The 23,198-nt window shown below is 42.4% G+C and overlaps 1 protein-coding gene across 1 annotated transcript in view; it reads right to left on the reverse strand.

The window, feature by feature from the left end:
* NPTN (neuroplastin) overlaps positions 1 to 23,198 on the reverse strand; it is a 78,762-nt gene that overhangs the window by 10,149 nt on the left and 45,415 nt on the right. The window contains exons 2-5 of the mRNA XM_066592353.1: positions 10,681 to 10,861; positions 7,725 to 7,819; positions 6,004 to 6,137; positions 2,297 to 2,570 (exon numbers count right to left, since the gene is read on the reverse strand). Coding sequence (XP_066448450.1) covers positions 2,297 to 2,570; positions 6,004 to 6,137; positions 7,725 to 7,819; positions 10,681 to 10,861 — 684 coding nt within the window. The remainder of the gene's footprint in view (positions 1 to 2,296; positions 2,571 to 6,003; positions 6,138 to 7,724; positions 7,820 to 10,680; positions 10,862 to 23,198) is intronic.

The raw sequence follows: 23,198 nt of genomic DNA on the forward strand, positions 1-23,198 counted from the left end.
AGCAGCATGGGAACTGTCCAGCAGCTAAGAGTATATTGAACCATTCAACAACTGTCTACATGTCTTTGAAGAGTTTAGCATAAAACGCAGAACTGACCGATTCCTTACCTACAAGATAACATTAGCACACAGTCATCAGCAGTGCGATTCATGCCCACAGCAAGATGGCATCATGGCTCAGACATAATTTATACAAACCTTAGACAACATGACGTTTGTGCTAGCCCTGTAGAAACTGGTTACTTAAATGCATATATAGCTCACACTTACCAGATGTACCAGGAGATGGGAAGAAATTTGTGAGTGACATGGTTATTATTTAAAAAGTAATCTCTAATAAACCATATCAACTGAAAAAGTAATCCTTTACATTTATTACTACTTGTTAAAGCAATTCGACACATTTAAAATTGTGCCTCCCCCTGCACAAAGAACAAATATACTACTGTTTAATTTATTTAATATGGAGTAAAAAAAAGCATATTTAGAATATTAAAGATGTTTTCCAATCACAGGTAGGGTTGGCATATTGCTAGGGTATGCTATAATGTTCTGAGGGGTGCTGCAGACCCTTCACAGTGGTACCCTAGTGATATGCTGTCACTTCCTAGACAAGAAAACACAGTAAGTCACAAATTACAATCAATTTAAAACCATTCCTCTTCTTTTGCAAGTGCTAGAGGGTGCGACAAAAGAAACATTCACGTCATGCAATCATCCTAAAAATGCTATTTAAACTTGTCTTGCAGTAGAAGCATTTTTTCCTGTAAAAAAAAACAAAACTGAACTGTACAACCATTTTTACATGCACCTTTACTACACATAATACTCCAATGTGTTTTACAAAAGGAGAATTGCATAATCAATCTATCTATCTATCTATAGTGAAGGTTTCTCACAACTAACAGGTTGGAAATCTCACGGAATGTCCGCAGCGGGACCGCATGGAAATGAAGTGAGATTTCCATAGCTAAAGTCACACGGGTTTTGAAAGCGGCTTGTTCCGCTGCGGCCATCTCTCCCCATATGGAGGAAGAGCCAGCAGCGGTAACGGCGATCAAATTGATATGCTGCGGCTTTGAATTCCGTGCGGCATGTCAGTTTTAGGGTGGCTTGTCCGCAGTGTGTGGACGAGACTTTTTTCAAATCTCGTCCACTTTGCTGCTTAATCTCGGGCTCAACATTGCAGACAGAATTTTCATGCAGAAAGTCTGCATGGAAATTCTGCAGCAATTCTGCCCGGTGTGAACCCAGCCTAAGGCTATTTATAACTTAAAGGGGTTTTGTCATTAAAAAGAAAAAAAGTTCTATACTTACCTATTCCTCCACAGGTTGTCTCCTTACGGCATCCTCTCCTCCCTGAGCTTATATAGTCCCCTGGGTCACGTCTATTCCAACCAGGCCAGCTTTTTATAAAGCCCTCACATTCTTCAGTGAAGGTCATGTCCCTGTGACGTAACCCTCACTGGCCAGGAAGGAATGCCGATCTATTGCAGAGACAGCAGGCATGTGTAGTTTCTGAAGTAGAACGGCACTCCCCCTGCTGGCCTGTGAACTAGTGACGTAATGTACATTGCCGGGCAGGAAGGAGACTGCCTGTGAATGTACGTAACCTCAAAGAAAGCAGAGGAATCAGCCAGCTGGAGGGGATGTGACCTCCCCGGACTGCAGGAGACAGGAGAAGATAGGGGAGGTGAAGATCTGGTAAGTAGACTGACGGTGGAGGAATAGGTAAGGATAGAATTTTTATGACCGAACCCCTTTAACTGTAGAATTTTTCTATGGAAATGGGCTGTATACCAATGGTAAAATTCATGTGATATGGCTACAGATTTGCTTCAGGATTTTCTTTTTTGCTTCAGAGAAATATGCATGTCTACGATGCACTGTGAAGTTTTTTGGCAGTGTATGAAAAGGGTTTGTACAATCCCTTCACTCGCATTATAAAAGTACCATTGTTACAGACTTGCAGTATGCTTTTTAAAACAAAAGTCTGCAATAAATATTTGCATACATTGCCATTGTGTGTGCTACATTAGCTATAACAATGTAGAACACAAGATACTCCTAAACACTACGCCCATTTAAAAGTGCATTAAAAAAAGACAGCATCCATAATTACATCTCTACACACATACACACACATGCACAAAATTCTAAATGTAACAGTTTGTAAGCCATGGGCAAAAAAAAGTTATTAACGTAATACAGTGGATTGTCCGATTCTTATGTGTGTAAAACCAGGCTTTTAGATACAGAGAAAACATCACATATATGTCCCGTATCCTGTTCTTACCGTCTGGCACTTCGTCTGGTCTTTTGCGCTTTTCATACACCACAATAATGACTGCTAAGATGACTATCTCTGCCACAATGCCAAGAAAGGGCCACACTGGAGCCAAGTGACTGCGCACACGCAAGATGATAGAACTGCTTACAGAGCCAACGGAATTGGTAGCATTACATTGGTAAACTCCGGGGTCTTTGCTGATGTCCAGGTTAGTGATTTTTAATTCTGTGTAGTTGTCTTTGTTAGTGATCAAGATACGATCACTCCCATTATTTGCTTCCTGCAAAGTGACAAATGCAGCATTTAGATACCACAACAAATACCAAATAATATATTATAGATTATAAACCCCATATACATGCAAATATACACTGTAAAAAAAATTAAATCAAGCCTCTGGAAGAAGTTGTCGTTTTGCTGAAAAACATGTCATGCAGTTACAGCTCAGGCAGATATGCTAAAGATTGGAGCTCTGCCATGATTAGACGAATGGTCTTCCACCTGGGGCCCTAAAAGCGGTTCCATCCTTGGCCTACAAAAAGGCTCTCAGTCTACACGTGTGTAGTGGACCTCTTTTTCCGCTTGTGTAGAGCTTGTTGACACAATCGAAGAGATTTCGGACAGTTAACAGAGCTTTAGAGGAACATTATTGGAGTGCCTAAAGCTGGTTGAGCGCTTCGACAAACTGCCCGACACCTGGGCCGTAGGAATTGTTGCGACCAGTGGATGCGTTAGGGCATGAACAGAAGGTGACCGGGTTAACGACACCCTCGACAGACCACCAGCAGAAATGATCGTCTGACAAGCGTATTCCAGTAGGATAATGCTTGGCCGCACACAGCAAGGGTGTCTCAGGAATGTCTCCACACCATTCCACACTTCCATAGTTTGCCCAATTGCCAGATTTATTACCAATAGAATATGTATGGGACACCAACTTCAACAGCTCACGAGTTTTTGTGATCTACAGGTTCATTTACAGCAAATGTGTATTGATATGCCCCAGGATACCATACAGAACCTGTGTGCCTCCATGCCCGCCTGTACAACATCTTGCATCCAAGTTAGAGGCGGCCCAACAGGGTACTAAAGCCTCTGTTCAGTTTTCCACAATAAATTATCCTTTTGCTTTGATATTGCAATCATTCATATCAATGTTACAATTACACATATTGCGTTTCTTTTGACTCAGACAACTCCTAGGTGCTTGAGTTTTTTTTGACAATGAATGTAGATATAATTTTCCAATTTTTATCTATATCTAAACAGTATAATGTCTCAAATGCACTTTTAAACGAAAGCATAGAACAAATAAGAACTGGTTAAGATGAATAAAAATAATGGATTAACCATGTTTCACCAAGTTCAAATGGAGATGTGCAAACTATGGCAAGGTGAAGAGTGCGAGTTGAGCTATATAGTGGCCGAATCTGTGTGACTGCAGGGGGCAGTTGATTTCGACTAGCAGGGATTGCAGTCAGTAGGACAGGGAGCATGTTATCAGGCGGAGTAAAATAGCCACCTCTAGCTGATATAACAGCTTTACACAATCAAGGCATTCTTACTATAATTGCAATCAAATACTGTTCAGAAATTTCTTCCCAAAATTGTAGCAGAAGTTCCCACAAATGTGCTGCACTTCTAGGTTGCTTTGCTTTCATTCTTCTGTCCAGTTCACCCAAAACAAGCTCAATGGGGTTCAAATCTGAAGACTGTGCAGGTCTTTCCATCCTTTGAAGCCTACAGTCTTCTTCTGGTCTTTCTTACTAGGTGTACACCAGAGAGAATTGCATGGTGTATAAAAATACAGTGGTAGCCCTTTTTGTCCAGTGTGCCGGTCACCCTGTGCAAGTTACAATTCTGGATCCAGGAAAAGAGCCCCAGACCATAAAGTTTCTTGCTCCATGTTTAACAGTTAATGTCACACACTCAGGAACCATGGCCCAGGCAAGTCTTTTTTTATTTTGCAATCTTAGCAGTGGCCCTCTTATTGATACTCTACCTGTCAAACTTGCAGATAGAAGTCTTCTCTTCACAATTGAAATGGAAGCTTGTTTATTTTTTGCTGCATTAAACTTTGAAGATTTTTGGCTGTGAGGCGTCAATTATGCAAACTTTTAACACTTAAACACTTTTTATCCGATTTTGGAGTGCCCTTTGGTCTGCCAGACCTCTTCCTGTCCGTTTCCTCCTGCTTTCAGGTGGCTTTTGATGGTACAAGAAGCTGTATTGACTTTCACTTTGGCTTTCTTACCAATTTCTCTGACAGACCTACACTAATAAGTAGGGGGTGAAGGGGTTTCTCACACAGACAGATTTTAATAGCGGAATCCGTGATCACCCTCCGCGTAGAGGATCCACAGAAAGGGATGAACCTTCGATTTTCCCTTCACACTCACAGATTACATATTCCACAATAAAAATCGCAGCATGTTCTATATTGCTGCGGACGGCCTCCAATAAAGTCAATGGGGGCGTCCGACCCGCAACCCATACACAATTAACATTACGTATGGGCCTGTGAGTACCCGCGTCATCGCTTAGTGATGACGCGGGAAATACATTGAAATAAAAATTGTAGTGCTGGTGTTTTCATGCAGTCTGTTCCAACACTGGTTAAATAGAATCAGAGGGTTTGAAAGTAGAGTTGAGCGAACATACTCTGGCGAGCTTGATGCTCGTTCGAGTATTAGCGTATTCTATGGTACTCTATTAACGCGGGCCCGAGCATTTGGGTGCTCGCTCATCTCTATTTGAGGAGAGTAAAAGTTTGTGTTTAAAGGGGTTTCCCAGGGAGAATACTTCTGATGACTTGTCCTCAGGATAGGTCACCAATAGTTGATTGGCTGGCGCAGCTCTCATTATTACATAGTGCCTTTCTGTCATAGGGCTACGTCTGGATAGACAAAAACAGTGTTCTATCAAAACAGTCAACAGAACTATTGACTTTAATTAATGAGGGGTGCAAAATTGGTCTCAGTTAGTTTCCGTCAATTCTAGAGGATACAGTAGAGCAATTGACTATGCTACGGTGTTCTGCACAATGTAAATGAAGAGAAACCGTGTCAAACCAAGACTAAAGATTGTACCCTTTATCTCGTTTTAAGTAAAATATAGTTAATGATTTAGGGTTCTGTTTTGAATACAGTTTTCAGCTTTCAGATGCATACCTGGGACAGAAAGGCAAAGTGTAGCAAACAATGTGACTGTAGCCTTGCAGAAATATTCAAGCTTTGGCTTGAATTATAAGGCTGTGTTCACACAGGACTGAAACCCCGCAGAATGACCGCACGGAAATACTGCAAGATTTCCATGGGAGAAATGCAAGGCCGTGGTTTTTGAAGCGGCTTCGCCGCCTGCATTCCGCTGTGGCTGTTTCTCCCCATAGAGGAGAGATGCTGCCGCGGAAATGGGGAAAAAACTGACAGGTCACTTCTTTGAATTCCGCGCGGCAGGTCAATTTCAGCGCGGCTTGGCCGAAGCGTGTGGACGAGATTTTTGCAAATTTCGTCCCCTTTGCTGGCTAATCCCGGGATGAAAAGTCATAGGTGGAGTTTCCGTGCAAAAAGTCTGCACGGAAATTATGTGGCAATTACGCGCCATGTGAACCCAGCCTACGTGTTAATTTTAAAAACAGCTTGCATATTTTTCTCTAGATACAACATACCTGAAAATAAAATGAATCCAATATTTTAATATTAGCATTTACTTACAACTAGCATATCCCCATCCACTTTGTACCAAGTCCATTCTGGGTGAGGATATCCTACGCATTTACAATACATAATAGCCTCTTGTCCCTCATTCTTGTTTTCGCTCTTTTTGTGTCCAGTGATTTCCGGAGTAGCTAAACAGGAAAATCAATTCGTTAATGAGATGCTGATACCATTCAGGTAAATACATGTTGCAACAATTGTATGATAACTTAACACTTTGTGACCAGTGTGCTGATTACCCCTGTATAACCTGTGAATCAGGCTTCCCTTACCTTTAGGCTGCCTGTCCACACCGTAGCGATATCCCATGGCGGAGCCGCCGCCCGGGAGCAGGAGTCAGCTGACGGATCTCCGCAGTGAGCCTATCTGACAGAGAGGCTCACCGCAGAGATCTGCAGCAATTCGCAGCATGCTGTGATTTGCCGCCCGCGAGCGGAGAATCGCTATGATTCTCCGCTGGTGGATAGGGGGGCTGCGCTTTCCATAGCGTTGCTATGGAAAGCGTTCACTGCATTCCCCGCAGCCGGATAATCGCTGCGGGAAACGCAATGCAAAAGCGCCCGTGTACAGGCAGCCTAAAGCACTGACTGATAGATATTCCCATCTGCATGTGTAAACAGGAATAGCAAGTAGCTAGTGCTTGTGGTACGGCTCTGTCAGCAAGTTCAGAAAGGATTTAGAAGGGCAGCTTCTCGTTTTAAAAGCAACAAAACATTGTTCTATATTCTGCTACCAATCACAGAGGGCAGCATGGGTAGTCTTTAAAATGCACATTGTACAGTATACTTTTGCATTACATTGGCATATGTTAAAACAGTTTTACTGTCCCATAACACTGATGACCTATTCTCAGGATAGACGATCAATATTAAAGATGACTCAAAACGCAATACATTGTTCCGTGACCCAAGATAGTATTGCAAATCTCTTGGATTCACTCCAATGGGAGAGAACCGCAGTACTATTCTGGGCCATTGCTCTACAGAAAGAGTTGGAATCTTCCAGCGCACCGCAGCTCATTCACCTGATTGGCAGTGGTGGCAGTGCCAGTCGATCTGATATTGATGACCTATCCTGAGGATAGGTCATTAAAGGAGTTCTGACATGAATAATTTTTTTATGCTTTACCAGCCATTGTTCCCTGGTCTGCCTAATGGACACAGGGAACCCACGATTTAATGGCTGTTAAGTATAATGTTTTTATGCTTTACCTTGTCTCCTGTTGTTGTTGACATGGGGGGAGGGGGGGGGGGTCATCTCCCGGCAGGCGCTGTTCTTCTGCTTCTTCCTCCACGAGCCGTGCCGCTCCGGGATCGCACGCATGCGCAGTGGAGAGGTGCCCTCTGACAGAATCTCGGAGTTTAGTCAGGACGGACGGGCCACCCACAGCAAGCACTGCTTGTGACGTGCTTGCTGTGGACGGCCCGTCCGTTCACCTCGGAAGTGACTGACGGACGGAGCTGAGCAGGAAGCGGTCATTTTGACCGCTCCTGCTCTGCTTCTACAAGCCACAGAAGAAGATGCCAGATGGAGGGGACATGCCTGGCGATGGGTGCTGGCCAGGCAAGGTGAGTAAAATGTTTTTTTTCTAGTGTCAGAACCCCTTTAATATTACAGGACTAGAAAACCCCTTTACATGTAGTTATTGGTGACTGATGAAATGTGATCTTACATTCCCACTAGGTTGTAACTAGTTTTTACTGTGAATAGATACTAACCTTTCACTTCAATCGTAGCATTAACAGTTGGAGTACTAGAGAAGGTAAATACGCACTGATATTCTCCAGAATCCTCTGCTTTTGGTCTTAAGAGCCTGTAATCAGAACATGGGTAATGCAGTTACATTAAAAAATCCATATAATGAGTTCTATAGTATGTTAAGGAAGAAAAAAAGAAGTACGTTTCCCAAACATTTTTGTCTCGCTGTGAACATCAGCAAAGAGGAGAAGAAAAGGAGACTAGATACATTTGAATTCAATCTATATTTTAATATGTCTAAAGCCTTCGGTTAAGGGGGTTATCCAACCTTATATAACTGTTAGCCTATCCTCAGATGAGGCTAATAATATTTGATCAGTGGTAGTCTAAAGGCCCATTTACACGCAACGATTGTCATTTGCACGAATGAATGATTCAACAACTTTTTTGCTTTCAAATGCCGACTGTTTACAAAGAAAGATAACAGTTTGAAATCCTCACCATTTACCTAGTTAAGGCCCATTTATATATAACGATTATCGCTCAAAAGATGTCGCTCAAGTGACTTTTGAGCGATCATTGTTGCGTTATTTACAGTGCAAGATGATCGCTCAAGATGAGCGATCACCTTGCACTGCCAGCGGAGGATGCAGAACACAAGCGGGGTGTCCCCGCTTGTCTTCTTTATCCAGCTGTTCCCCGCTCCAAGTGCCCAGCTGTTATACAGCTGAGTGCTCGAAGCAGAGGATGCAGAAGACAAGTGGGGTGTCCCCGCTTATCTTCTGCATGGAGCGCCCGGCTGTTCTAGAGTCGAGTGCTCCGAGCGGGATATGGAGAACAGAGCTGGGCCTCTCTGTTCTTCATACCCAGCCTGTGATCAAGGAGCGGGATACAGCTGAAACAATAGTATAAGCTGTATCCCACTGTGAATCCCTAATAAGGCTCATCGTCGTCTTTCAGCATGCTGAAAGATCAGCGATGGCTTAACGATAACTGCACGATGTAAGTGCAGTTAGACACAACGATTATTGCTCAAAAGATGGCTTTTGAGCGAATTTGAGCGATAATTGTTGTGTCTAAATGGGCCTTTAGCTGGGTCGTTTGGTAGTGTTTATATGTAAAGTGGACATAGATAAGTGAATGATTGTTTGCTCAGGTGAGAGTGTGTCTATGGGAAGAATCTTTAAGTGGGAGGTTTCTAATTAGTGCAAAGAAAAAAGCCATTGGCTACTGCGACGCGAGTCATTGTGTTTAAACCGAATGACAAGTAAACAAACTAACGACTAGATTTCTGCAGGCTTCAGCGACAAACAGGAAGGGGACAAATAGTGCACAACAGCTTTGCGTTTACACATAAAGATCATCACTCACTTTTGCTCATTTGAACGAATTCTGAGCAATAATCATTGCATGAAAATGGCCCTTTACCCTGGCTGACCTGCTTATTAAAAGGGGTGCGGTGCACTCAGGAGTGCCATGGCCTCCTTCAATATCACATCTGTGCACAATTTTGCTCATACTGCTGAACGCCATATTGATGGCTACAGATTGAGTGGGACAAGCCTGCACTACTAATTAGAATGGCCGCCATCAATATTACGGCATTCTGTATTACAAGCACAATCGTGCTCAGATCTGAACATTGAAGAGTGTGTGGAGCTCCTACTAGCACCGCAACCACTTCAATCAGGGTCTGCTGCTCAGGATTCGTGCCGATCAGCTAACAGCACCCAGATATTGATGGCCTACCCTGAAAAAAAGGCCATCAGTTTTACAAGGTTGGATAACACCTTTAATAGCGATACCAGCAATTGCTACTATGGGATTGGATAAAAATTATTTTGTAAGCAAAAAAATAGAAGAAAAAAACCAAACACACTGAATTTTTACGTATTTATATATTCCAAGTGAACTGATTTTCTAACTATGCAAGCACATTCTGTTCTTTACTCATACATGCTGGTTTAGGTGTCATTCTTTAAGGCCCATTTAGACAACGATTAACTCTCAAAATTGACCCAAAAGCCGTCTTTTAAGCGCTAATCGTTGCATCTAAACGCGCGTCCTTCGTGCGCTGTTCGTTTATCGCTTATTTTTAGCCTGCTAGAAATTAGCGATAAGCATTATCAGCACCGCCGGCGAATATCTCAACGGGCGGTGCTGATAGTATTCTTTCAGCTGGTCTTCCGCTGGCAGTTCTCAGCGGGACACCAGCTGAAAGCACCAAGAACAAAGCAACTGTTTGCTTATACAAAACAGCTGCTTTGTTCTCTGAGCTATTGCGGCAGTATCCCGCTCCGCTTGCATTAACTCTTAAGTAGCTAATTATTATACAAAGATGATCGCTAAACTTGTCACTCAGACTCTTGTTTGAGGGATCATCGCTCTGTGTAAATGGGCCTTTAGATATTGCAGCACAGACTGGCCAGTATAATGGCAAGGGCAAGACAGCCCCTGGCTTAATGGTCTACAGAGACGGTGTACAATAGGAGCCACACTGTGTGCGCTGCGTAACCTATAAAACAAGGCATGAAACATATGGAAAACTAAACTGTTGACATGAGATCTACATAAGAGGGAAGATTTATGATTGAAAATTTGACTTTTTGGTGCAAACTGCGCCAGAAAACTATCAAACATGTTTTGTCCCACATTTACTATGCATTTCAGATACTTGGAGGTTCCGTCGCATATCCAGCACAAAATACCGTAAGAAATAGCATTACTTGCAGTGATTTTGGTAAAATGCTGGGCAGTTGAGTGGAAACCAAACAGACCCCATTATAGGGAGTCAAGGGAGTCCGTTCGGCACTGTTTCGTTCCGTCATAAGACGGATCTATTGGGACGCAGGGATTCCCCTTCTCTGCTTCCCGAATGGAGCAGGAAAACAGAACCCCCCGTTGCAGATGTTAAAGCAGCCTACATCTGCCCCAGTGTGGATGTTTCACTGGTCATTCTGGTCATTAGTGGCTTACTTGTGTTCCATTGTAGTGCTGCCTAGAGAATTTGTCCCAGTGCTAGGAATCTCCACACCATTCTTGGTCCAAAAGGTGCTCTGAACTGTTCCTAGGCCGTTTTGGGTAAGGTTGCACTGCAACACAATGGGGCCAGTGTCTTTCTTTATAGTGACTTCCTCGCTGGCATTGATTTTTGGCTCTGAAAGAACAAAGTGTCAGTTTTTAATTTTTTACTAAAAGCTTCAACATTTCTAAATCTCTCTGCTACAGACATAATAAAACATCACACTGTGCATCCATACAACTTATAGTACAAAAAAGTTATATCTATAATTTTCAATTACTGGGAGAGGGGAATGTCACAAAAGTCAAAGACACAGACAAATGATGAAAACAAAAAGGTCAAACTACATTATGGAAGAAGCAAGATTCCTTATCAGAAAAGCAGACGCTGTATTAGCTACCTTGGCAGATATGCATCAAAAATGCATAAGTAGAGGGTTTAAATGAACTAAAAGCAGTAACAAAAACACAACAAAACACCTATCCAGCCTACAGATAATACCTATACACACAGGCAGTGAGAGAGTGTATATAGGCTTACCTGAGCATTGATTAAGCAAGTGATGGCATCAACTGAAGTATCTATGGTCCCCTTCATTGTCATGGTCATCACATGGTCTTACTATGTAAAAGATTGTTTTCACTCCTGGTGAAAGCAGCAGAATGACACGGCAGAAGGAGCCAACCAGCAACAGGCAAATTATTTTGCACTCTTTAAGATTGCAGTGCAACGTGGCTGTAATGCAATAACTGGAGAAGATCCAACACAAAATACACGGATATTCCACAGATGGATCATATTAAAATAATGGAGGTGTATCCTTCCATTGTAGCAAAATTAGCTGCTAAAACAGTAAGGCTGCTCTCACAAAGGCGTCTGTTAAAACGCAACATTCTAACACGTTTTCAAACAGCATTTTCAAAATGCGGTCAACAGCGTTAAATGCACCCATCATTACAATAAGTGATGAGGTGCGATAAAAAGTGATGCAACGCACTAAAATAGAGCAGACAGTGTTCAAAAATCGCGGGGGTTAGAAACGCGTTGAGACGCTCGTCTGAGAAGCCCCATCAAAATCAATGGGGAAGTTTTACAGCGTTTAGCACAGAGTTTGAAACCCCCTGCTAAACGCTGCAAAGATCAGTCTGTGTGAGAGCAGCCTAAGACTGCACTGAGTCTCAAACAGGTTTTGCAGCAATTTTGCAAAGCTCCAGCAAAAATAAAAAACGAAGTGATGTGTGGATATGTTCTTACACCTACACATATGGCCTGTACAGCGGTACAGAGTCCCATGCATGCTTTACAATAATGGACTGTTGGAGGGAGTTTGGCTGCCCCACTAATCCCAACAATAAAAAGAAGTTTCAGCACTAGATAAGGCCATGGATAGTTTTCGCCGAGACAGGGGTTGTGCAACCAAAAATCAATGTGCACTGCAGCAAATGGGGCTGCAGTGTGAGCCGCAGCTTGTTGTAATTGTAAGTCACAGGTCACAAACCCCCCTCCCCATCCCCGATCATGGCAAGCTGCAACTTGCACGGTGACCCATTAACTGCAATGCAATGACAATGTGGCAAAGCTACATAGCGATTTTTGGCCACACTAACCTAGTCGCAGACAAAATTTGCCGTACAGTCCTAAAGGACCGCAGACCCTTTATATTTTTTACGCATTTAAAAGGCTTTGACACAGTTTTACCTCTTCTAGACATCCAACATACCAGTTTGTCATTATGTAGGAAGGGAAGCATGCAATTGATACCCACAAGCAGCATCCAAGATTCTGGCCTTTTAACGCCTTAGGTGCCATGGTCAGTACTGAAGGAGAGTCTCACCCACTTAGCCTCCTACTAAGTAAACATGGTGTGCTGAAGAGTTGTCATGGTAGTCAGACATCTACAGGCCTGCTGTCATAGTACTTCTATTTTTTTTTCTTGAAAAGACTAACAGAACAAAACTACCTTTTATGTAAAAAGTAAAAACACAAAACAAAAAAAAGTAACTGGTCTCACGGTGTCCACTAAAGTACAAACTATTAAAATATTACTTTATCTTGCATGGTGACAGGCAGTAAATTGAAAAAAAAAACTAAGAAAAAACACACACCTTTTGCAATGCCACAAAAAGTCACCCCCAAGATGGTATAGAGAACTATATATGGTATAGAGTGCTGCAAGTCCTCACAGAGAGATGGGACTTGGAATTTGGGTACACAATGTAGTTTATTTATTTTTTTTAAGTAGCAAAATAAACTACAGCTATATCAAATTTATGTAATCATACTGCCCAAAGAATAAATAGATCATTTTTACCATCCTAAATAAAATGTAGGGTTTAGTATAAACTAATAAGTTATATTTTAATAGTTCAAACCACTGCACTTATGTTTTCAAATTGGTGCTGGATACAACATGCTTCAGTCCTGCAGCCCATTGTTTCCTCTGAAGTACGAAGTCACCCAAAGACCAAGCGTGGTAAATGTACGGCGCTTGGTCCAGGGCTTTAATCCCAGCCGACAGTAAAAGTACAGAGCGGGATTAAAGCTCCTGCCATGAAGCAAAAGCTGGTTGGATCACTGGCTGTCAGACACAGCTGTGGACCCGCAGAAGGCCTTCTCCTTAACAGGCTCAATGAGCGCTATGTTGTTGACCGGGCAATCATGTCATTGCCATAGCAGAACAGCAGGGTCCTAGCAGAACTAGATCAGCATTAGTGACCATTGTCACTACTGGGGGACATTTTACCCTGAAACTGGGGCTCCTATGGATGCCCCAGCTACAGTGGAGTAGTGTGAAATTAAAAAAAAAACGTGAATGACTCCCAGAGGTCTTATAGGACATCATGGGGGGGTCATAGTTGTTAAAGAAATAGTTCCAAAAATAAGTTTAAAAAAATTTACAGACCAAAAATGACCCGGCGCCAACCAAAACCGTGCACCCTTCGCAGTCCATGCAGTTATGTTGTGCGTGTTCACCCTGGTGTGTATATGTATGCATGTGAAAGCATGCCTGTGTGTTTTGGAGATGTAGTACTGTGTATGTAAAAGCATATCCCTGCGCGTGTCCGTAAAAAAGGGCACACTTGTGCATTAAAAATTTATTTAGAAGTTTGCAATGTATTTTCTAAAAACTGTTAACGCTCTTTTCACAGCTGCATGGTAAACCTCAAGCGCACATCCAGCACAAAAATTGGAGAAAATCGCATATCACGCTGCGCCGTTTTGTACAGTATAAAGCTGGCTAGTGACACAGTATTCTGACTCCATTATAGTCAGTGCAGTATGTTACATGCAATTTATGTCAATTAAAAGGGTATTCTGGAGCCTGGGCAAAATCTTCAAAATTTCCCCAATGTTCTCACTTATTGCAATTATTCTAAACTTCCATCTAAATTGTCAAACTGAACTTCAGAACCCTTTTTATTGCCGACCTGCGCCACCGCTGGTTTCCAGACAGCTACAGATTTCCATATGGTTACTTAAAATGGCTGCCAGGGAGTGCAAAAAAATTACATCTCCAACATTACTCTACTGCCAGTTACTGATGAGTACACGTTTATGACTGTATCAACTGTTTCGTTATTACAGAATGTGAAGGCACGGAGCATACAGGTCGTAACCATTGGATACCAAAAGAGAATTAACCGAGAGGAGATCACAGATAAAGAAAGCTCTCCGCAGGCTTGTAAAAGTTATATTATATTGCTAAATTACATGTTTATTTCCTTATGAAACATATAAATTTCACTTTGAATCACTGGAATACCACTTTAAGTACAGAGTCTGGTACTTCAGTTATTCATTGTTTGGCCCTGATGACTTAATTGAAAAATAGAAATAGAGCATGACAACACAGCCTAACAGGCTAGATTTGGACCCCGGTTTCAAATATATCCAGGTTTACTAGTAAAAAAAAGGTGAGAACTGTATACCATATACTGTGTTTCCTCCAAAATAAGACCCTGTCTTATATTACTTTTTGCCCTAAAAGAGGCACTAGGTCTTATTATACTTACCTTAGGTCCAGATCCCTCCCACTGCTCTCCACATCTCCAAGGTGCTTCTTGCAGTCCTCAGCCGCTCATACAACATCACTTCCTGGTTACGAGATTCATAAATCCCACCTCTAGGAAGTGATGGCTCGATTGGATGAGCAGCGGTGGAAGAACCAATCAAAGCAGTGCTGGATGAAGCAACGTGATGGTCTTATTTTCAGGGAAACAGGGTATATGTCATTTCTGATGGATTTATGTTTCTCGGGAAACCTCTTGAAGCTTGGTTTGGCACTGGAATATCATAATGAAGCTCACTACATTGGTACAATCAGAGGAGAGGTTATCAGTGATCACTGGAGGTAATTGCACTGTAATCACCATCATTGTGTAGAGCCACTATCTATTATTTAGAGGTGTATTAGTAATGTGAGGAGTGTTATTGCCCAAGAGGATACAAAGGGCATGGATTAGCATTGCCCAACATAAAAAAAAAATAATAATAAACTGTGGCACGCTATGTGCCTAGCAACAATTGTACCACTTTTTGTTATTTAAAAGTAGGGAAGAATGACTAACGTGGTGTTAAGAGCCAACAGTGTTCAGCGCGTCCTTGGAAACTTGCATGTAAAGGACCAGATTGGGGGATAAAAAGGGATGGCCCTTGTATAGTAAATGATCCTCATGTTGCTATTTTGCCAACTATGAAATTTGGCTGGGAGCTTCACTTTAAAAAGGAGCCTCAGTAAAGGCCTCATCCAAACTTCAGTATTTATTCATCCATCTTTTTAGGCCAAGATCAAAAAGTTAATTCAAAAAGAAGAAATGCTTCCATCAATTTTTCAGTTTTTAGGGTCCAGTCATGGTTTTGACAAAAAAAAAAAAAAAAAGTTGATGAAACAAGATTACTTACCGATAATCAGTTTTCTACTCACCCATGGCAGCACCTATGAGAGAGCCTACCTCCCTCTGAGCAGAAAACAGGAACCTCCCAGATCTCCTTAAAAGGAGATAACACCCCTCACCTCCTCAGTTTTGTGAATAAAGATCCATGGACTATTTGAAGCCCATTTCTATCTTAGGTTATATCTAAACTTTTTTTTTTGTAATACTTTGACACTTAAAACACAGCAGGAGGGGAGTCATGGGCTCATGGAAAACAGATTACTGGCAAGTAATCTTGTTGTTTGCCTTATGGCCATGACAGCACCTACGAGAGATTGAACTATATAAATAACTGGAAGGGGAAGGTGGTTCTATTCTCATATTCTACTTTTCCACTAAAGATCACAGGCTAAGCCCAGATATCATGGGTAGGCAGCTGTAAGACATAGGAAAAAGATCATAGACAAAAGCCCGGAGGCTATAGGCCAAGCGCAGAAGCTATACAGGCCCAGCCAAAGCTCAGAGGACTATCTGAAGATACTCTTAAAAGGCGCTTATTTCTTTCCCCAGCTTCCAGCAATAATGATACTAGCCCTAGCTGTCACCCAGATTAGTACACTCCTAAATTCCATCTGCTGATAGAAGCACCATATAAGACAGGAGAGCACATACAGCAAACATCTCGCCTAGGTGCAGCAACACAGTGAGCACTACACCACTGAGGGGGTTCTCCAGTGAGGCCACGAAGAGGAGTACTTTGGCTTCCTGCCCTTCAGAGACAGGGGAGCAGAGCATCCAACAGGAAGGCAAGTGGACGATTCCAGGCTTCTCCAGTGGAGACTTACATTGGACAGCTAAGCTCTCATGCCATAACGTTTGGGAGCTAGGCCCCGCAGTCCGCCACATTTAGGATGCCTGTCCTTGGGCAAGGCGGAATATCGCTAGTAATATTCCGCCGTGGGGGAGCAGGGGGGAAGAAATGACAGTTCTCCGCGGTGAGCCTATCTGATAGAGTGTTCACTGCGCTACCCGCGGCCGGTTTATCGCTACGGATAATGCAGTGACATATCGCCCAACGACCGGAGGCCTTAGGGCTCATGTCCACGGGCAAAATGAGATTTAAAATCCGCAGCGGATCTCCCACGCGCGGATCCGCACCCCATAGGGATGCATTGACCACCCGCGGGTAGATAAATACCCGCGGATCGTCAATAAAAGTGATTTAAAAAAAATGGAGCATGAAAAAATCTGGACCATGCTCCATTTTCATGCGGGTCTCCCGCGGGGACGGCTCCCGCGGGCTTCTATTGAAGCCTATGGAAGCCGTCCGGATCTGCGGGAGACCTAAAATAGGAATTAAAAGCATTTACTCACCCGCAGCGGGCCGCGAAGCTCTGCTCTTCCTCACGGCCGCATCTCCCTTGCTTCGGCTCGGCGGATGTGCCCGGCGTCAGGAATTCATCCGCCGGCCGAAAATGAAGATCCGGCCGTGAGGAACAGCTGACCTTCCCCGCCCGCTACGGATAGGTAAATGCTTTTAAATTTCTATTTTCGGCGCTCATGTCCGCGGGGCAGGAGGGACCCGCTGCAGATTCTCCATGTAGAATCTGCAGCGGATCTGATTTTCCCCGTGGACATGAGGCCTTAGAGATCTGGAGGAATCCTGAAAGAGCCGCAGCTATCTGAGCGTTTTCCAACTTGTCCTATGGACAGGAAACAGGAACTGAGGAGATTACTGCCATTAAAGAGATCTGGAAGGTTCCCATTTCCAGTCTGGAGAGTAGTGGGCTTTCTCATAGGTACTGTTATGGGCGCAAGGTAAAAATACTTATAAAATACTGCAGCATGAATAAGGCCCGATTTTGTGGCAGCATCTTCCTTGACTGATCAGTGCATGCATACCTAGGGCACATTTAGATTGTGTGGTTAGAACATGCAGTTTTGCTGTAATTCACTGTGGTTTTGGATGCAGTTGAAAACGCTTATGTTTACTTTTTTGGTGCATATATAGTACTTGAATAAAAAACAATGTCATAGAAATGCAAAATGAAGAATAAAACATTTGGTTACACCCTTCCATAGGGCCCTTGCCTGAACTAATAGAAGAATTAGGCTTCGCTCACAAGAGCATTGGGGACTCCACATGAAGCCTTTGCTACCTAACCCCATTACAAGCATGCTGCCGGCAGTATGATGGAAACCGAACAGACGCCATTATAATCAATGAGTTCTGTTTGGCGCCATTTGCTTCTGTCACAAGATGGATCTTTTTCACCAGTGGATTCGGTTTTCCTACAACCATAACGTAGAAACCCAAATACTGCTGTGAAAAAGCCCTTAAAAAAGGGCTAACAAACCATTTTGAAAATTAACATTGTTTTATATACTTAAAAAGTGTTTTAGGAATAGAACTCCTTTTGAAAAAGAAGATTGGGTTAGACTAGCTGAACCACTGGCAAAGTGTTCAGCTGGCATCACTAACGGAAGCCACGCAACTTGTAGTATATAACACATGAACACAGGATATGTCACAAATATGTAATATCAATATACCCCCTTAAAGACAAGATGAAAGAACTACATATGAGCAGCAACTAATTTATTGCGAACTTCCTGCTGCCAAGGGTAGAACAGGGTTTGGCAGGGAAATACTAGAGACACTATATGACTGGCTTTAGAAAGTAGCACTTGTGAGTGTCACTACTAAGGAGCAGGACACTAGCAGAGGCGGTTTAGATTATGTACACATACATAGATTTCTATACTCACAGAACACTCTGAACTAGGTTTTAATTTGCAGCAAAATAGTAATTCTCGATTTCATAGTTAATCTACCAGCAACCGCAATGACCTGTTTGAACAACACGCTAGATTCAGCAAGAATGGTTTGTTATGTCCAAATTAATAGTTCCATGCTCAAGTAATCATCTATTTAGGAAATAAAAGGGTAAAATAGTGTACTGAGAATGACGGTCATCGTTTGAAATACAGAGAACAATCGGGCCAATAAGTGCTTCTTTGTGGAAGATGGTGCATTAATTAGAAGGTAATTTTATATGAGAAGTTTACCAACTGTCTATTCAGTGATGTAGAATGGTTTATTGACAACATCCATGTACTTCCAATTAGGTTTAGGGAAAAAAAAAGCTTTAGCCATCAACAATCCTTAAAAGCATGTGCAAACAGCCGACAATCCTAATTGTAACCAGTAGATATGCATTTAGAAGTCTATGTCATGTGTGTCCACTCTCCATATACACACACTGTGGATTGTACGTTCTAGGCTAGAAACACACATGCACTTTTGGATGCAGATTTCTAAGCCAAAGCCAGAAAAGGATCCAGCAGCAAGAAGCCGTCCTTCCATTTTTATTTTCTATTCCTCTTGGATCCACTCCTGGTTTTCGATTAAGAAAAAAAAAATGGAAAAAACCAACACAAAAAAAACTGAATGTGCAATTGCAGCCTGAAAAGACTTTTTTTCAACCTTTAATGACCAGCAATTTCTCTAAATTTTCCTTTTTCATCCCCACGTTTCAGGAGTTATAACTTTTATTTTCCTGTCAATAGCCAAATAAGGGCTTTTTTGGTATCGTAGGGCAAGCTGTACAAAACACAGCTGTGTTACGGCCCATTTAGACCCAATGATTCTCGCTCAGAATTTGCTCAAAGCAGTCTTTTGAGTGAGAATTGGTGGGTCTAAACAAGCGGCCATCGTGCAGTTTTCAGTAACAATTCGCTTATCATTGTCTTTAAAGGAAACAGAAAGACAATGATGAGTCTCAGCAGGACCACGCACCGAGTTCTCAGCGGGATACCGCTGATACTATTGTTTCAGCTGCTATCTAGCTCGGAGAACACAGCAGAAGTATGCAGAAGACAAGTGGTCCAGCTGTCTTCTGCATACCCCACTATGAACGCTCAGCTGTATACCAGCTGAGCGCTCCGTGAACACAGCAGGAATGCAGAAGACAGCACTCTAGCTGTGTTCTGCATACCCCGCTCGAAGGCTCCGAGAAGACAACAGCTGTATGCAGAATATAGCGGTCCCACTTGTCTTCTGCAAACATAGTGAGCCTTCATTTAAATCTTTTATTGCACGGGTTGGTTTAAAAAAAAAATTACAATATAAAAATACCTTTAACTGGTTTCTGTCACCATATTTGAGACCCCAAAATTTTACCATCAGTAGGGCTACGTGAGGGCTCAGTTAATGCAAGGCGACTTATATGTACTATTTTGGCATTTAAGAACTTTTTCTGCAATTTGAGTACCTTGTGCATCCAAAAAAACCAGCAATTCTGGCTGCAATTCTCCTCCTCTCACAACATACACCGTGTGAGATAAATAATGCTATGTTTTGATAAATTGGAATTCTATGGATATAATTATGTTGGTGGAAAGACTGTTAATCTAATTACGCCACAGCTCTTTGCCATGACAGCTCGTTGTAGCTACTTAAATATTTAACAAAGCGTGTACTATCAAATAATATAACTTATCCTTATTAGTGTCCACTATTCTCAAACCATAATTTTTGATAATTCATATCTCAGAAACTACTGGGCGTAGGAAGATGTACAAAGTATCATTCTCTTCATAATAGGTAGCTTTAGAATATGTTTGCAAACACTGTAATTCCAATACATGTTAAAGTAAAATTGGAACAAAAATTTCAAACATTTTTTTGGAAGTGAGCCACTTCAGAGAGAAAGTTGGAAAAATAAAATATATATATGCCCCATACATTGAAGTTTCTTATCACACAATTTAGGGAAGGCGCCATTGGTGGGTTTTGAGAAAAAAAAAAATCTTGACCTCTTACACACAATAAAACAATGCACACTTACTGATACTGGCAGGTGATAAATATGTTGCTGTGGGAAATTCTTGAAATTTGTGTATGTTTGTATATATTTCATTCATTCACTCAGACTTATCCCAGCTCTGTGCAAGTACGGGTCATCTGAATTTTACATGTGGATTACCCAGAACCTTGTGGGAAAAAAATTCTTGATGGTTACCAATTCTATACTGACAACCATTGTAATGGCACCAAATATGGCCAAATACACCTGAATATGCTTCATATCATGAATTGGGTGAAAAATCTGCTTTCGGACATACAATTTGTTCAGCTAATCAATTAAAAAGCATTTCTTGCTTGTATTTCTCTTGCAATGAGCTTCGGCCAAGGTTAAGTCACTGGACAATAAGCATATAATTTCTACCGTAGTGTTTGATAGGATTGTCGGACACTTAATCCCACAGAGAATTTGGTGTAGTGGAACCCAACATGCATCGTAATGGTGCGGCCGGTGGTAAGTCTTAAAGCTCTCTCTCGGATGAAGAAATTTGATTTTAAAGTCACAAAACTCTTGACTTCTGTAATCTGATCCCGAACCAGCAAGTTGTTGTACATGCACGATATACAGTATTTCCCTAGTTGGAGATCGTGCAGAATGGCGGCTTGTGATTGCTTCATCGTTACAGACACCACTTATTGAAGGTTTATATGCTTCAAGTTCATTTTGTGAGACTGGTTTAAATCTATGGAAGTGCTGTGTTCCTTTACAGTTTGGGCTTTTTGAGCCCTATATGACAGTTGATTTACACTTTGTAGCATTTCCTCTGCTGTCACATGTATGAAGTCTGTTAGTAAATTGTTCACAGCAAACATAAAGCATGTCACTGGCATTCAAGAGCTGTAGGCTCGCTTTGGCCACGGTCCTTCTTACTGTTCCACCTAATCCATCACAAGGCCTTTTGTCACGGGACGTTGCAAAAAACACTCAGCTGTTGTGATGGATGCAGTAAGTGATTTAGCGTTGTCTTGCTGAAATATACAAGGCTTTCCCTAAAGGAGACGTCTGGATGGGAGCGTATGTTCTAAAACGTCCATGTGCTGCTCAGCATTAATAGTGCATTTCAAGACATGCAAGCTGCCCATGCCATAGGTACTCATGCACCACCATACAATCAGATGCAGGCTGTGGAATTGTGCATTGATAAGCTGGATGGTCCCTCTCCTCAAGTCCGCAGAACCACAGAACAGTTTTGCATTTTGCAAATAAATTTCTCCAGATTCTTTGAGTTTTTGGATTATAGTTTGTACTGTAGATGTTACGATATTCAAAGTATTTGCAATTTTATGTTGAACATTTCTCTGAAATTGTTCAACAATTTTCAGATGCAGTTTTTCACAGATTGGTGAAGCTCTGACCATCTTTACTTCTGAGAGACTCTACTTCTCTAATATGCTCTTTCTATACACAGTCATGTGACTTAGGAACTTGACCTTTCAACTGTTTTGTATTACTACTTTTCAAGTCTTACTACCCCTATCCCAACCTTTTTGAGATGGGTTGCTGCTATCAATTTCTAATTTTTTTTTGTGGAAACTATTGAATGATTTTCTGAAAAAAGTTGCATTGTACTATTATTTGTGAACTCAGCAGACTTTCTTTCAGTTCTTTCATACAGTGATATTGCACTTTTGCTATATAGTGATGATGTGTTAATGCTACAACTTTAGAACTTCGTGTATCCAGAAACTCATCCACAGTTTCCATTACATCTGTCAAGCAGGTTCGGGTCTGTCGAAAAGCCATTGCTTGTAGTGCCCTTCACCTTGTAATTCATAGCTCTGTATCAAGTCAGCATCCTGTGTGATTCCAGGCACTTCGGTGCAGTCGCCACCCATCTGCATCATGCAGTTTTCTGATTCTACATGACAAACTACTTGCTCCAATGTGTTTCAAATATTAAAGCTTTGCCTAGCCGGAATGGATTGCCAGCATCAGATGTACGTTCTGATGATACCTATATATACACCCTAAATGCTCGCCCTTTGTGCCTGGTAGTATTTCGTTTTCTTCATTTTGTAATCTTCCTTAGCGCGCCTGCACACGAGCGGAAATTCCCGCCGCTGGAAGCCTGCATAGGATTGCGTTAACAAACGCAATCCTATGCAGACGGCCGCGGTTTGGCCACACGAAATCTCGCGCGGCAAACAAACCATGGCATGTCCTATTTCTGTGCGGGGCTCACAGAGAAACACAGAAACGTCACTCACCCACCGCCGGCTCCGGTCTGCGCATGCACATGAAAGAGCCGGGACCGCAGGCGCGGGTAAGTACGCGCTGGTCCCTGCAGGCGCTGAGGTCCCGCAGCGAGATCCCGCGGCGATATCGCCCATTGAGCTCATTGGGGCCAGCAGCAGCGCTGGCCCCACTGAAAACAATGGAAGAGCTTCACAATCCTCTGCCGCGGTGGGGAATTTCTTCATCCCCGTAGTGATGCAAGGCTGTTTCCACTTGAAAACGCCTTGCATCTACAGGTTTCACATGGATGACGAGGGTGATATCGGGCTGTGATTCACGGCTTAAAGGGGTTGTCCCACGAAAGCAAGTGGGGGTATACACTTCTGTATGGCCATATTAATGCACTTTGTAATATACATCGTGCATTAAATATGAGCCAAACAGAAGTTTTTCACTTACCTGTTCTGTTGCTAGCGTCCTCGTCTCCATGGTGCCGTCTAAGTTCAGCGTCTAATCGCCCGATTAGACGCGCTTGCGCAGTCCGGTCTTCTCCCT

This window comes from Eleutherodactylus coqui, chromosome 2 (assembly GCF_035609145.1).
Source record: "Eleutherodactylus coqui strain aEleCoq1 chromosome 2, aEleCoq1.hap1, whole genome shotgun sequence".
NCBI lineage: Eukaryota > Metazoa > Chordata > Amphibia > Anura > Eleutherodactylidae > Eleutherodactylus > Eleutherodactylus coqui.